Source organism: Mustela nivalis, assembly GCF_964662115.1.
Source record: "Mustela nivalis genome assembly, chromosome: 6".
Taxonomy (NCBI): Eukaryota; Metazoa; Chordata; class Mammalia; order Carnivora; family Mustelidae; genus Mustela; species Mustela nivalis.
In genome coordinates, this window is record NC_139025.1 from 16,368,575 (window position 1) to 16,385,495 (window position 16,921).

The 16,921-nt window shown below is 47.6% G+C and overlaps 1 protein-coding gene across 1 annotated transcript in view; it reads left to right on the forward strand.

Annotated features, from left to right (window-relative positions):
* The first annotated feature begins 7,583 nt into the window (after positions 1–7,583).
* FLVCR2 (FLVCR choline and putative heme transporter 2) overlaps positions 7,584–16,921 on the forward strand; it is a 53,172-nt gene continuing 43,834 nt past the window's right edge. The window contains exon 1 of the mRNA XM_082733617.1: positions 7,584–9,528. Coding sequence (XP_082589743.1) covers positions 8,806–9,528 — 723 coding nt within the window. The 5' untranslated portion in view covers positions 7,584–8,805. The remainder of the gene's footprint in view (positions 9,529–16,921) is intronic.

Here is a 16,921-nt window from a genome sequence, read left to right on the forward strand (position 1 = left end):
TGCCCCATTTGAGACACGAGAAAACACTTTCAAGACTACTTAGTGCTCAGGGCAGCTGATGGCACCACCGGCAGGGACTTCACGCGACTATTACTTTGGAAAACTTAAAGAGAATCCATAAAAATGTGGGTTTCATTTTGGACTTGTTTCTTTCTAATTTTTCTATTTATTCACAGAATCAAGGTGAACCTGAGCCAAGCGTCCTGCCCTGCAGTACCAAGGGGGCGTGGTGCCAGAGAGTGAAAGATGAGAGGATGAATTCGGGACTCCCTACTTTCCATAAAATTTGATTGTTGGATTTTCATGGGAATTTATACTCAGCATTTAAAGCAGCTTCTCTGGCCTTTCGATCTTGCAGGGGCTGAGAGGAAGGGGTTGGGGGTGTGGGCAACAAAGGAAGAAGGACAGAGGAACCAGAGGCGGGGGTGATGATACAATTTTGCTTCTCTCTCCACAAGCTTTCCTGGGAAATTGTTACCCTCCCTCCAGAGAGAATTATCCTGATTCCTCCCTCTGCCCTCCACTCCCCCATCCAATCCTGCCACCTGCAGCTCCTCCCCCATTCCCCTCACTGCCGCCACTCTCAAACTCCCTTCTCACTTGGGTGAGAGCAAGGACCTCCCAAGAGGTCCCTCTGCCCCCATGCTCACCCCCCCCCCCGCCACCTCATTGGGTTCTCCCCAAAGCAGCCAGAGCAGCCAGGACTCTCCAAGAGACAATTCTGATAACGTCCCTTCATCTGATTGAAACCTCTCAATGGCTCCCCTTTGCTCTTAGGACAAAGTAAAAATCTCTTCATGATGCTTGCACCATCTAGCTGCTGCCTCTCTGGTTGCCCTCACCCTCACTCTGCCCTAGCCACACTGATGTTCAACTCCTTCCTGCCTCAGGGCCTTTGCACATACTGTTTGCTTGATTAGAATGCCCTTCCCCCCCTTCACCTAGTTAGTTTTCACTCTTAAGAGCTGGCTTCACTCTTAAGAGCTAACTTCTCTGCCCTAGATAAATTCTTACCAATAACCCTCAGAGCACTTGTAACAATTTTACTTATGCATGTGTGAGAGTTTGCTTGGTTATTGTCCTCCAAACTAAACCATTAGCTCCATCAGGGCAGGAAAGGACTATGCCTGTTTTACTCACCAGAGGATCCCCAACACTGGCCGTAGGTCTTACCTGTCCCTCAAGGTCCTGTTCAAACATCTCTCTGAGAAGCCCTCTCTAGCTTCCTGCTTTGTCAATCCATGAGCCAGCACTGACCTTCACCAAGAATTTACTGCCCCACTCTACAATGACTTCCTCACTAGTCTGTCTCACCATAAGTTTGTGGACACCCGGAGGGTAAGAATACTAAGACCACTGTCCTTGTTGTGTTTGGTTTCCCTGACGCCCAGCACAGTGCTTGGCCTGCAGGAGACGAGTGTGTGAATGAATGAATAAATGGCTCTGTTAAGAAAGCCTGGGTATTATCCGCAAACACGGAGGGATTTCACCAGATGATTCTGTCTATCCTTTCTCTAGCACTCTGGTTTCAACATCACCTAACCCTGTCTGCTCAGCACCCCTCTTGTCACCCCACGTACCTTTAATTGTTGCCTTGGTGATCAACAAATCTCACTGCTACCACACTTCCTCTGTTTCATTATGCAAAGAAAACCTCACACCTCTGGACTTTCTATAGATTATGCAAAAAAAAATCTTAATATCTCCTTCCTCTTTGACTCTTGTTTAGCAAGACCTTTCTCATGTTTATGGAGGAACTTTGTTTTCTAATTATTAAGAAATATTTAAAATCTATAAAAAGCTATCAAGAACAACATAGTGAGCACCACGAACACATCAAAACGTGGACAGATGCGGAAGTACAATGTGATCTGGGTCCACAGGCCTTTTCTTTAGGATAATGACTGATACCATTTGAGGCCTCTCAAGATACAGCCCTGTATACCCAGGGAACTGAAACATTCATCTCAAACCATGCGTCCAGGACAGAGCCTGGCCCTGATGTGTCCAGCTAGGAAGCTTTCATTCTGTCCTGACTTCTAAAGAGAATGGGTCTTCCCCGGCTCTTTAAGACATCAGCAGGCCCTGGTCCCACTCCCTTCAAGGACAGACTCGGAGACACTCTGAACTGAGAGGACCCTGGAAGGGAAGGAATCCAGAATCCCATACCACGGGACTGATCTGGGGCTTTCCCACTCTATGGGCTCTATGGTAGCCTTCGCGGGGGGGGGGGGGGGGGAGGAAGACAAAATAAAGGAAGCCTGAGTATTCAGGACAAGCTGGACATGTTGCCATTCATTTTGAGGCCATCCGGAGATGGGACTTGCCTAGGAGTTGCATTTCAGAAGGCAGTTCAATCACACCTTCACTTCCCTTCTCTAGGCCAGACATCACACAAGAGAGATTGAGGTTGAATGTGAAAAGGGCAGGAGAACTTGAGAAACTCAAGGCAGTGGATGACTTAAAGACCTAAATAAACATGTATGGTAGAGGGGTGCCTGGGTGGCTCAGTGGGTTACAGCCTCTGCCTTCACCTCAGGTCATGATCTCAGGGTCCTGGGATCGAGTCCCAATTCAGGCTCTCTGTTCAGTGGGGAGCCTGCTTCCCCCACGCCTCCCTGCCTGCCTTTCTGCCTACTTGTGATCCCTCTCTGTCAAACAAATAAATAAATAAATAAAATCTTTTAAAAAAGAACAACCCCCTCTCCAAACCCAAGAACATGTATGGTAGAGTGTGTACATGCAGGTTGTGGAAGAAGCCTCTAAATCATACACTGGAAAAGGCTTCTTGGAGGCAGTGGCACTTGCCCCCGTGAAAGCTGGTGTGGGCAAGGCATGATGTCTGCACCATGCTTGCGGGGAGCGACAGGTGTTTCCACCTGCCTGGAGGGCCAAGTGGAGTGGCTTGTGGTGGGTGTTGTGGCCAGAGCAGCATCACAAAGGCTTCAGTGCTCAGCTGGGGAGTGGGGAACATCTGCAGTCGAGGGGTGGCTGCTGGAAGAGTCAAGGCAGGAGAGAGGGCTAACGAGAACTGGAACTCTGAAGAGTGGCGCAGTGGTGAACCGGAAGGGTCAGACCAATGAGGACGGGTCGCAGCATCAAGGTGAGGAGCCACGAGAAGCCCAACGAAGGTGGTGCCAAGGGGAAAGGAGGAAAGGGAAGATGGTAAGGATGCCCCGCGGACACTGAGAGTAAAGGAAGAGAGGGTTCTGGGTGGCTCTCAAGATACTTCTCTGGCTGACCTGGGAGCTGGAGGAGCTATTCATTGATAGACAGAATTCCAGAGGAGACGTGGACCTTGGCATGATCTTTGGATGATGGGACAGAAGTTTCATCACAAGAGGGAGTCATACGTGGTTAAGATCCCCCATGGAATCTACAAGTGTAAAAGTCATTGGAAGCAGAAGGAAGGTCAGGGAGAGTGTCAAGCAAGTCTAGGGGGTGGGTTATGGGGCCTCTGACCACACACCTAGTTCTCTGAGGTGACACACGGCCCAAGTTTGGAGGACCCGGCTCAGCTGAAAAACCATCCCTGAGGTTCCAGAGTTGAGTCTCGAGTGTCCATTTTAGCACCAACATAAAATCCATGACAGAACAGACCACACCCGCAGATATCACAGTGGGCCTCGGTGAAGAAATTCTATCTCCACTGAGTTTGATTCAATTTTTAAAGTGTAGAGTTTTAGGGGGTGACTGGGTGGCTCAGTGGGTTAAGCCTCTGCCTTTGGCTCAGATCATGATCTCAGGGTCCTGGGATCGAGTCCCACATCGGGCTCTGCTCAGCAGGGAGCCTGCTTCCCTCTCTGTCTCTGCCTGTCTCTCTGCTTGTGATCTCTCTCTCTCTGTGTCAAATAAATAAAATCTTAAAAAAAAATAAAGTGTAGAGTTTTGGGGGCTGGGGTGACTGGGTGGCTCAGTCGTTAAGCATCTGCCTTCAGCTCAGGGCGTGATCCTGAGGTCCTGGATAGAGCCCCTCATCGGGCTCCCTGCTCAGTGGGAAGGCTGCTTCTCCCTCTCCCACTCCCCCGGCTTGTGTTCCCTCTCTCCTTTGTCTCTCTGTGTCAAATAAATAAATAAAATCTTAAGAAAAATAAAGTGTAGAGTTTTTTAAAAGCCAAATATATACAAAGTTTAATAAATCAAATAGTCATGTATCGAGGATATCAGTTGGTTAACTACCTTTCCTACTCCCCCAAGCCAAGGACTTCTAACTTTTGTTTGATAAGTCTTTTGGTATTTATCTCCATAACTCTAAATCAGATAGTATATTGATATTTTCTGATTTTGTCCATGTTAGGCATTATGCATTGACCTTCCAATATGGCAGTCAAAGATTTAGCTCTGCTTACCCCACCCTTCCCTCTACCACACACATGTGCTCACTTCCCATTCCCTCCATCTCCCAATATAGTTACATCATACTTGGTTGTATCAGCTTCCAGTCTTCACATTGTGATGACCATGTGATTCACACCTGAGTCACTTAAGATAACCATGATTTTCCCTTCTTCCCTCCACAACATTTTATATTCCACTGGAATTAACACTTGGTCCCTCCCATTTACTTAATTACATCTGTGATATGTTATCACAAGTCCAAGCTGTAATTCACCCCAATTGTGTAAACCCCTCTCAAGAGTTTCGCACACAATCCTATCAGTGTCATCTACTTGAATAAAACTTTCCTGGAGTTTTTTTGACTAGCTTCCCTCTGAACAAGGTGCTTTCTGTGCCTGGCCCATAATGGTTCATCTGGGGTTTTCTTTTACTATGATCCTGGTGATTCCAGTTCCCTGCCTCTTGCATTGGAGTCCCCATTTTCTTGGATCTAACAACTTATTCTCTAGGCTTCCTTCCTTGTTTTGGTGGAGCGCATCCTTCAGCAGCTTTCTGAGAGAGAGGATGAGGCACTACCTTTTTTGGGAAACTCTGCATTTCTGAAAATGTTTGATTCTCTTGTCATACTTGTTTTGTTTTGGTCGTTTGGGTATGGAATTCGAGGCAGGAAATGATTTTCTTCTGAAGGCATTATTTCCCTGACTTCCGGTTTCCAGGTTGGATACCTCTGATGACATTCCATGCCTGCTTTTTTGGAATGCATTTTATGAAACCTCTTTTTCAATCTCTGGAAACCTCTCGGAGCTCCTTTTTGTCCCAGTTTTCTGAAATTTCATGGTGAAGTGTAATTCAACTCTATACTACCAATAAGTACCGAGAACATGTGCTGCATGAATGATCCCACCAAAAGCTCCAAAGTATGCAAAGACATACACAAGTCTTTAAGGACCTGGAAATGTACGGGAGTGTGGGAGACAAGGGAAAGTAGGATTTGGTGAGGATGCACTATTACACACATAAGATTTGTAAGAGCTGCATTTCCACAAATTCTAAGTGTTGGTATTTTTTAAGAGGGACTGATCCAGAATCTCGATCTGATTCATTCATTAGCAATTTAGACTTCCTATGGACTCAACAAATTCCATGCCTCACCCATCCACAGTCTTGGCTTATCTGGTAGGACGTTGTGACTTCTAGTCCTACTTTTATTGCTGGGAGTTGTTGTTAGCCTCTAGAGGGCAGACTTTGCTGCTATTCTGCTGAAGGCCGGGAAAGCTTGTTTTCAAAGCCAGAGGGTCCCTCCAAGTCCCAGGGAACTAGTTGGGGTAAACCAGGGAACAGGGCCCCCTTTCAGGAAGCAATCTCTAAAGTGTATTTCTCCTTCTTCTTCAAGATTACCTATACTTAGGACATATCTATGGATAGGTAAACAGATGTAACACATAGTAAGCTACTCAGTTTTCTCAATGGATGAACACAGAATATTTCTCTCTATGTAATATCATCCCAACATTTACATAGCTGTCCATCCCTGGTGGGAATCAGCCAAGCACTACTGTGATGGCTGCCACATTATTATTACTGAAAACAATTTTGCCGATATTTTTAATTCTCATTTTATAGACCTGGAGGATAGAGAGATTAGTAAACTGAATCCAGCCCTCACGTTAGATCCTTAGATCTGGCTCACTCTACCACAAAAGGCCACCCCAAATATCACTGGAATGACCAGTGGTTAGACCAGTGGGATTTGTCACCGAACTCTAAACTCTAGCATTTGTTACCCCATAGCAGCACACAGTAGGGGAGAGGAGGTGTGCTGGGTGGAAGAGAACTCACAGAACCATATTGTTGCTTGTTTTGATGCTAAGTAGCTGTGGGGCTCTGAGCTACAGGCTCCAACTCTCTGGGCCTCAGTTTCCATATATGCAAGATACAGGTAAGAATACATTGTAAAGGGGCACTTGCCTGGCTCAGTCAGTAGAGCATCTGATCTTGATCTTGTGTTCAAGCCCACACTGGGTGTAGAGATCACTTTAAAAAATTTCTTTCTTTCTTTCTTTCTTTCTTTCTTTCTTTCTTTCTTTCTTTCTCCTTCTCTTCTTCTTCTTCTGAATACATTGTTAAGAGTTGGAGAGAGGTCTATGATGATCTAGGAATTAGATGCAGTAAGAGGTCTTAGAAGGTCTTTCAAGAGAATAGAGGTTCTGTGTTCCTTGAAGAATGATAGGAAACACTGCTGGAATTTTGAGAATGGGGACTGTTAAATTAGTGTAGAGATTCTTCCTGGGTGTGAGTTTTCTCTCCAAACATTCCACAATAGTCCAAGACCCCATAATTTCTGCAAAAAAAGTTGGTGCCTCCAAACAGTGTTCCCCCTCCTAGGAACCAGGGGCTTTGGCCCCACCAGGGGTGCTCAAATGTGGCTACCTGCTGAGACGACCTGGGGACCTTTAAATGTGCAGATGCCAGGGGTCCCGTCTTAACCAGATTTGGGGTGTGGCTGAAGCACTGGGAATGGTGAGTTCCCCATGTGCTTCTAATGTTCAATCCAAGTTGAGAACCGCTGCCCCGGGCTTTAAATTCAACATTCACTTGAAAATTTAAAAAGAAAACAAAGGAAAGCAGTAGGGCCCAGTGGCTCTCAAACTTTGATGTGCAAACAAACAGATCACCTGGAGGTCTTCTAAAATGTAACCTCTAATTCGGGAGGTCCACGGTGGACGGGGCTTCTGCCTTTGTAATAGGCTCCCAGGAGCATGTCCACACTGCTGTTCCCAGACGGCATGTGAGCAGCGAGGCTATAGCTGGAGTGAATACAGACTTGACTGAGAACTATGGTTCTTCAAGCCAGCTGGGATCTTAAGTAAGAAATCACTTCACTTTTTGAGCCTTAGTCTTCTGATCTTAAATGCAGGCTGGCCATGGTAACTACATCATAGAGTTCTTGTGATGCTTTAATGCCATAATGTAGCAAACATGTTAGGCATGATACAACAAATATTAGCTTTTGGATTCTTAGGATAGCTAACACTCATGGAACGATTGCGATCCGCCAGGAAATTTTTAAAGCACTTTCACGTCTTGTATCATTCAAGCCTCAAAACAACACTGTGAGGTGTGTACTTATGATTTCATCATCCCTATTTTATGGGTGAAGAAACCGAGGCAGGGAGGTAGAGTATCTTAATTTACATCACAATCTGGGAGTGGTTAAACTGGTGTTTGAACCCAGAGAGAATCTGGGTCCCGCACCCCCCACCCCCGTCCTCCCGGGCTGAAATGGGACACTGGAAACAGACATTTCTGCCCTGCAGGTCTGACATTCTGGAGGCGATGACTTGAAGGATCACCCTCTGTTACGGGCTGGGATCAACAGGTGGCAGCCCAGGGCTACTTAAAGAAATACCCAGCAACAAGGCCACCAGTTCTAAAAACTCTCCAAACTCTCGGCTACTCTCCACCCACCGGTGCTTGCCTAGGTGACCAGGGACCGACAGGAAAGAAGAGGCGTACCTCACGGGTTCAAATTTGAGTCCCCCAAGAAAAGACCACTTCGGCAGGCAAAGCAACGAGCGAGCCATTCGAGTTTCCTGCAATTTGCGTTTACCCGAGGAGCGCAACCAGACCGAGAAATCTACAAATCTCTTTATACCCAAAGTTCAGCAAGGATCCGGGAGCTCAGCCAATTGGTAAAAAGTCGGGAAGCCCTCCTGGATTGCCCAGAGCACTCTGGAGGAGCCGGGCATCGATGCCCACGCGCAGGGGATGGGGACCCGCGCCGAGGAGACTCCATCTGTGGGATTACCTCGGCAGAACTTCGGGGTTTTTTTCCTGCGGGGGTCCCCTGAGAGAGGCAATGAATCTGAGGGGCAGTGCAGGGGGTGGGGGGGTTAACCCGGCGGTTTCCATGGCACCCGGGGCGTGGGGGAGGAATGCACCCCGCAAGCTGTGGCGAAACAACTGCGCAGCCGGACCAGCCCGGCTCGAGAAGGCGGGAGGGAAGGGGGGGCAGGAGGGTGGGGGAAGCCGGCTGGACGGGGGTGGGGCGGTCACGTGCGCCCGAGGGGGCGGGGCCCCAAAGCCACCCCGGAGCGGAACCCTGTCCCACCTAGAGGCTCCGTGCCAGGCGCGAACTTTTCTCCACGACCGAGGGACAGAATTGGCCTGAACCCCTGGGGTGGACTGCAGGCCCCCGGAGCCAGGACCGGGCTGAGGTGTCTGCAGCCGGCCTGGGGGGGACAGCGGTCGGTGGCAAGAGACACCAAGGAAAAGTGGGAGCAGAAGCTTGGGGGTGAGTGAAGGGAGCCCGGCTCGCGGTTTTTACGCAGCCTCGGGTCTCCGTTTATTCTGGGATTGGGCCGGGGCAAGTGCCCTTCCAGCTCTAAGGGAGCGGCCGAGGCCACTGTCCCTTGAGACTGCCGGAGTCCTCAGCACCTGTCTCGGGCTCCAGGAGAGGCTGTGATCATGGTGAATGAAGATCCCAACCAACACGAGCACGATGGCAGCTCTGCGCAGGAGCCTGCCCTCTGGGCAGACCCCAGCGCCTCGGGCCAAGCCAGCGTGTCCGCAGAGCAGAGCGTGTCGGCCCCCCCCAGCGTCTCCATCCACCCCAGCGTCTCGACCCAGCCCAGCAGTTCGGCCCACCCCTGCGTCACGGCGCACCCAAGCAGTTCGGCCCACCCCAGTACCTTGGCCCAAGCCGGTGGCTTGGCCCACCCCAGTAGCTCAGGCCCTGAGGACCTTAGCGTGATCAAGGTGAGCAAACGCCGCTGGGTGGTAGTCCTGCTGTTCAGCGGCTACTCCATGTGCAACGCCTTCCAGTGGATCCAGTACGGCTCCATCAATAACATCTTCATGAAGTTCTACGGGGTCAGCGCCTTTGCCATCGACTGGCTGTCCATGTGTTACATGCTCACCTACATCCCTCTGCTCCTGCCCGTGGCCTGGCTGCTGGAGAAATTCGGCCTGCGTACCATCGCCCTCACAGGCTCTGCTCTCAACTGCCTGGGGGCCTGGGTGAAGTTGGGGAGCCTGAAGCCACATCTCTTCCCGGTCACCGTCCTGGGCCAGGTTGTCTGCTCGGTGGCCCAGGTCTTCATCCTGGGCATGCCCTCCCGCATTGCTTCCGTCTGGTTCGGGGCTAACGAGGTGTCAACGGCCTGCTCTGTCGCAGTCTTTGGCAATCAGGTGGGTCGAGCTGTGGGTGGGCCGTTTGGAGGAATGGGCGTCATTGTCATAGTGAGGCCCTCCGTGTTAGGTTGCACCTGAGTGTGGGGGAGCCTGTAGTTTTCTGACTTCAGCAGTGTTTGTGACTCTGGGTGACTTGGTGGCTGAGTGGGAGGGAGGGATTGTGACTGGATGGCTGTGTAAGAGAAGAGCAGGGGAACAGAAGGAGGAGACCTAGTCTTTGACCGACAGTTCCTCCTCCCCTAGCAGGAAGCACGCTTCTGGACCGCCCTCGGGTTTATGATCTTCCTGACCCCCGCAGTCCACGGCTTAAACCTGGGGTTTCAGGAAAGTCATTCTTTCTCAGGGAGCAGCCCGTGGGCATCAGGTTATTCTGGGATTGTCAGAATTTGATGGGTATTTTTAGCCGGACCCACCGGCTTTCCTAGAGCACAGAATCTCCTGTACAACATACAATCACAGAGCGCTGGCTTGGTGGTGCTTGGCCCTGTGCTGACCATCTTTTATACACAGCTGAAGCCAGGACAGTGGAAACGGTGCTCTGGGACATGCTGCTTTCCTGGGGGTTAGAGCCAAGCCTAGCAGGAGGGAATAGAAATCTCACCCTGAATTTCTAAGGCCTAGAAACCTTTTTGGAAAGGCGTGGAGAGCTCCTATCTCAATCCCTTTTCTTTTCTTCTTTTGAAGGAAGATCTCAAATTCTTTGCATCTCAGTGAGGTTATGATCCAAAATGCTAGGCATATTATGACTGCCTTCTCTAAATATTTGAAGCAAGTATTTACGGGGTTCTGCCTCCCAAGGGTTAAATCTCTGTCTGTGCAGCAGAACAGGATTCATAGGAGGTCACTGCAGTCTCAAACCCATTGTTTGGGGAGAGCACTGTTGGCTATGTGGGAGAAGCCCCTCCCCTGTGGCCAGGAGAGATCAGAGAATTCAAAAAAATTTTTTTATAAATCATAAAGCATAAACTAATAGATTTTCAGACTCCTCCTCACACACCTGTGAGGGAACTTGACACCAGATAAATCTTTAAAATTTAATAATACTGTTTACTCATTCCCCACCCCCAATCCCCACCAAGGTCAGGAAATGCTAAGAATTTTGCATTTTAAAAACACTCTGACAGAATATATTTGTAGCACAGAGCCATCTACTCAATTTGATCTTTTCGGCTTAACCCTAAGAAAATATATGAAAAACCCTGAAAAAATGTATTGAAAAATTGAATTGTTTGTGCTTCCTCCTGTAGGGATGAAGATCTATGTTTGTTTCTTGGCATGTGTTTTATTTAACCTTTCTTTCTGAGGAAAGTAGGGCTAAATGGAGGAGAGATAGTACTAGAGTGGTAGCAAGAGCTTTGCTGCTTAGAAATAAAGGCTCCCCAGAGTTGTCTAAACAGACTTCGGATGGTATTCCGCACTCTGATTCTTCTGGGCCTGTGAACCTCACACTGATATGCCAAACTCTGTACCCTGGTAATTCTGAGCCTCCTTCATCTAGTGCCTCCAACCACTCTACATGTGCACCAGCCCTGCTGGCATCAAATTCGTCATTCATTCATTCATTCATTCATTCAACAAGGATTCACCTAGTGCCTCCCAGTTTGCCAGGCACTGGGCTAGGCCCACAAAAGTAATCCCTGTCTTTGCAGAGTTCCCGTACAGGATTTTAAAATTGTTCCAGGCACTAGGATTCTGATAAACAAACGAGTAAACAAAACCAAGGACAGCATGTATAGGATTTATTTTCAGTTCTCCAGAAGAATTTTAATACTTTGTTCGCCTGACTGCTTAGAGGAAATTGAAGGGGAAGGAAGCCAATGTCTATCAAACACCTATTATGTGCAAGGTATTTCTCATCTGTTATTTATTTTTTCAACTCTTTGAGGTAGGTGGAATTTGTCCCTGTTGTTATGGGTGAGAAAATTGAGACCCAGATAATTAGAGGAAACTTATCTGGGGTTCTACAGCTACTAAGTGGTAGAAGGGAGATTTGATCGCGACTCCACCTCCAAAATCCAGTGTCGGTAGGCCAGTGCTGAGTTGTCATGTGGATAAAGCATATGTTTTTTAGTTTTTAAATTAAATTTTTAAATTAATTTTTTATTTTTTTCATTCATTAATTTTTTTTTAAAAAGTGGAGCCCAAGGCAGGACTTGAACTCATGACCCTGAGATCAAGACCTGAGCTGAGATCAAGAGTCGGACCCTTAACTGACTGAGCTAGCCAGGTGCCCCTAAAGCCTATATTTTTACAAAGGGGGAGGTCAGGATTGTGAGGGTGGAATTTTGTCCCTCGTATCTGGTTGGTGAGGGTGATTAAGTTTCCAGCAGTTTTCTCCAGAATCAGAGAGCCTCTCCACCTGCCTTCTGTTTTGAAGGGCTGGGCGTTAGTATCACCTTTCCACCTACCCTGTTGTAAACTGCTGAAGGGCAGATTCTGCCTCTAGAAGCCTAGCAGGAGTCACAAGCAGGTGGGGCTCTCTTTGGCAAGAAGAAACCAATGAGTCCTCAGCAGGGCTGAGAGAGGGAAGGAATGCTAGAATTGCAACAGAGCCTCTTCCCTTTGGCTCTGGCCGTTTGCACAGGTAGTGACACCTGGCATCTGGCAATACTTGTTCCATTGCTTTCAGGGAAATGACCCATGGGGGGTTTTCAGGGACGTGAATGATCTTATAGCAGAAGGATTGGAAGAAAGCCCCTTCCTAGAGTCTGGTGGTAGCTTAGTGGCATTGGACGGGAGAGAGGTGGGATCTCGAAGGGGCCGAGTCAGGGCCAGCCCCGAGGAGGAATTTACAGCACCGAGATGGCAGAGGGACTTCAAGGACCCTTGGGCAGCTGAGAGCCCAGTGCCTACCAGAAAGAGAAGAGGAGAGAATGTTTGCTTTTTGGGTTGCGAAAAATATCAGAGCCCCCCCCTTTCCTGGTTTCACTTTCCATGGTTTTAGTCCCCTGCGGTCAACCTGGAAACAGATGGTCCTCCTCCTGACCTACAGGAGCATCATCCTACACGATGTCATAATGGCACATCATTCCCCTCGCTTCATCTCATCACACAGGCATGTTAGCCTGGCACTTCATTGTAAGAAGGGTGAGCAGAGTACAGTAAGACAGAGAGAGAGAAAGAGAGAGAGAGAGGCGACATTCATGTGCTTTCATTACAATGTATTGTTACAGCAGTTCTAGTTTATTGCTAGTTAATTGCTAATCTCTTACGTTGCCTCACTGACAACTGAACTTTACCATGGTTAGAGGTAGGTGTAGAGAAACACGTCATACAGACAGGGTTCAGTACTATCTGCAGTTTGAGGCACCCTGTGGGGGATCTGGGAATACAGCCCCCGTGGATAAGGATGGACTTAGCAGTCTGGTGCAGTCACCTTCCAGAATCGGGCGTGTAGCCGCCACGCCGTTTGGGCTTTTGGAAATAGGACCACCCAATAGAAACATAAGGCAAGCCACGTGTACAACTAAATTTTCCTACTAGCTACATTAAAAATAGGTGAAACGTTGATTTTTTTAAAAAGTAGAAAGAGCAGGTGAAACTGGTTTTATTAGGATATTTTATTTAATTCGGTATATCCAAAATAGTCTTTCAACATATAATCAATATAACAAAATCACTAATAAGCTATTTTCCATTCTTTTTTTATACTGAGTCTTCGAAAATCAGCATGAATTTGACACTTAGAGCCTCACCACATTTCCCAGGAATGGGCTCAATAGCCAGATCTAGCAGATCTAGAACAATGATGCTATTTACGGGGTGGGGGGGAATATCCTTGACCCTCTTGGGGCCCTGGTTCGGTCTAAAAATTAAACTGATGGAGACAGGTTATAGGAGAAAATCATCCAAGTTTATTTAGTATAAGTATTGCATGATTTCCTTCCTAAGGAAATGAAGAAACACTCAGACCTGTGTGGTTTCAGGCCAAGTTTGATGAAAAGTGCATCATCATAGAGGAATATGACAGGTTAGGAGTGTAAAGTTAGTGTAGTGAACGGGAGGAAGCTGGACAAGGCCTACTTGTTATGCTTCTCCTTGGTATCCTTCTGTCTTCAGAGGTAGGGGTGCTCCTTTGCTCCAGCTGTGAGAGGGGTAGCTCTTATAGGAGAGTTTAAGACCTATTTCAGGGAAGAAGGGTGAGGAGGAGGAGGAAGTCAGAGTGGCTTTCCTACTCTGCTGTTTTCCGAAACCCCCTCTGGGTGCCGTACTTTGGGGGAGCATGTCCTGACCCACATCATATCTAAGTGTTTGGAAATAGGTTCTAGCAGATAAAGACAGACCCTAGGAATCAAAGTCCAGCCTTGAGGACGTGGTGTTTGCCCGCTGGCTGATCGAGTGGTAATACCAGAGAGGCTGGGTGTTTGAGACTGACTCAGGGGTCAGGGTCATGAGGTGGGTGGTCAGCCCACTCTTGTTCCCAGATCATGGTCATTTGCCATGGAGATGTGTTAAAGTCTAAGCTTACCGTTCTGGATTTTCTAATGTCAGAGGCCTTTCATGGTCTCATTGAAGTTGGGGGAGGTGAAGGCAAACTCATGTTCTCTTCTGGTCATTGTTCTTGTTCCTTAAAGCACACAGAGTGCCTGCCCACGTGGCTGACCACTGCTGGCCTCCCCTTATGCACTAGAAGACAGGAATAGTCCAGGGCTGGGAGGGCGGAAGGAGGCTAGAGGTGACTGACATGCAGCGGGGGTGTGGGGGGTGGGGCTGGGACCACACCCTCCTGGGGGCCAGCCAGGTCCTATAAATGTGACAGTCAAAATGACAGTGGGGTGTAATGGGGTCATGGCAACTTGAGAGTCCATTTCCCATCTAAAGACAGCAGCTGCATCAGCTCCCGCCAACTGTTGGTATACAAAGTATGGCCCAGTGCTGCCAGATCTTTTTTTTTTTTTTTTTAAGATTTTATTTATTTGACAGACAGAGATCACAAGTAGGCAGAGAGGGAGGAAGGGAAGCAGGCTCCTGCTGAGCAGAGAGCCTGATGTGGGGCTCGATCCTGGGACCCCCAGGATCGTGACCTGAGCTGAAGGCAGAGGCATTAACCCACTGAGCCACCCAGGCACCACCATTTTTTTTTCTTTAGGGAGAAACCAGAGATCCAGATTTTTAGATCAAGTCTGTTTTGATGATGATGATGATGATGATGATGATGATGATTATGGTAAAAGAGACATAATGTTTATCATTTTAACCATTCACAAGTATACAATTCAATGACATTAACTACTTTTACAATGTTATGGAAGCACTACCACTATCTATTCCCCAAACATTTTCATAAACCCCCCACCACTGCGTACCCATCAAATATTAACTCCTCCTATCCCCCTCCCTCCAGCCCCTAGTGACCTCTGTTCTACTCTGTTTCTACGAATTTGCCTCGGCTAGGTACGTCACATAAGTGGAATCATACAACGTTTGTCTTTCTGGGTCTGGCTTATGAAATCTATTAAGTGCTGATAACTAATTCATAGGTGTGTGCGTTTAGTTATATTCCATCTTTTGAAACTGTGGGTCAGATAAAACTTGAGTTTGAGGCTTCTGGGGAAGATATAGTGGAAGGGAATGCCCGGTCTCCTTTGTTTATCGGGACACCCTTGCCAAAGACGCAGGCCAGCAGAATGAGCTCAGAGGCGAGCAGCTCTGGGGAGGAATCCAGACCCGTGTTCCCAGCGAAAAATGGCGATCATCTGCCTCACCCTAGGGGCTGGGTAAAAATACAGATGCCTGGGCCCCGAGGTGGACTTCCTTACCTGGACTCTCTAGGGCTGGGGCCCGGGCTCCTATCTCTTCACCTGGCTTCCCAGGTGAGACCCGTGATCAGTTTTTTGAAATCACTAGGAGGAGAGAGCAGCAGGCTATGGGAAGGCAGCCTCTCGCTTGCAGCCACGTTGTTGTCATGAGAGATTTATTGCATGTTTGGCTGAATGTGTCATGAGAGATTTATTGCATGTTTGCTGAATGCTGGTCTGGTGGGCAATGGAGGAAGCAATGGGGAGCTCAGGCATTCAGCCTCCAGACTGAGGGAAGAGGCTGGGCTGGGGTAGGGCTCATCATTTGTATTCATTTAAGATTTTAAAAATATACTCCCACTCTGGGTGTGGGGGGCACACCCTGGTGGAATGTAAGGTGGAACCAACCTCATGCGCCCTCTTCTTCATTTTGTTCCTTTAACCTTCAGCTCAGGGCACTGGAGGAGGCTCGGGTTGGCCTGGCATGACTTGTCTTTGTTCCTTTGGTGGCATTGTTGCAAGTGCCTGGCAATTCTCATGGAATCAAGTCTAAGTCTTCGAGTTAGCATGCTCAGACCCCGACTCCTCACCGTTTCTTTCTATCCAGTCTGTCTCTTGTTCTCTCCCAGCCTTGTCGCTCTACTCTCACCAGTCTGGCTCCTTAATTCTCTCCTTGAAGATAGACTCACTGTTTGGGGAATAAGCCTCAGGCTGTGAAGAGTGATGTCAGCAACATGGTGGGTCAGGAAGCTTCAGACCCTCACCCCTCACAGAAATGTTAAGTAAACTAAAACCAAGCTAAAATCACTTCTTCATAGGAGTTCTGGAGATTAGTCAAAGATAAACAGCAACTAGGCAAACACCCAACCAAGAGAAACCCCCATTCAAAATGGTGGGAGATTTCATGGCATTTTTACTTAAGTTTTCCTCCCCCCCCCCTTCCTCCCACATGCTGTACTCCCAATAACCAGGTCCTTTCTGTAAACTGAATTTGCAACACTTTAACCTAATTGTATTTTTGTACACTAACAATGAACAATCCAAAAAAGGAAATTAAGAAAACAAAACAAGCCCAGGAATAAATTTAATGAAAAGGGTGAAAGATTTATACACTGAAAACTGTGAAACATCGCTGAAAGTAATTAAAGAAGTCATAAATACATAAATACATGAAAAAGACATCCTGTGTTTGTGGAAGACTAAATATTATTAAGATGGAAATATTACCAAAAACATTTATAGATTCAGTGTCATCCCCATCAAAATGCCAATGATGTTATTTGCAGAAATAGAAAAATGGAAAAAAGAAAATATTTAAGGGATGCTGAATAGCCAAAATAATTTTGGAGGAAAACAACAAAGTTGGAGGTCTCACACTTCTTAACCCTAAAACTAGTAACAAAGCGGTAGCAATCATGGCGGTATGATACTGGCAAAAAGGTATAACATAGAGACCGATGGAATAGAGAGCCCAGAAGTAAACCCTCACATATGTGATCCAATGATTTTAACAAGGGTGCCAAGGCCAATGGGAACATTTTCCTTAATATTTTTTAGAGCAGTTTTAGGTTTGCAGCAAAATTAAGTCGAAGGCACAGAGATTTCTCCCTACCCTTCTTACTGCCACTCCTCAGCTCGCATAGCCTCCCCTG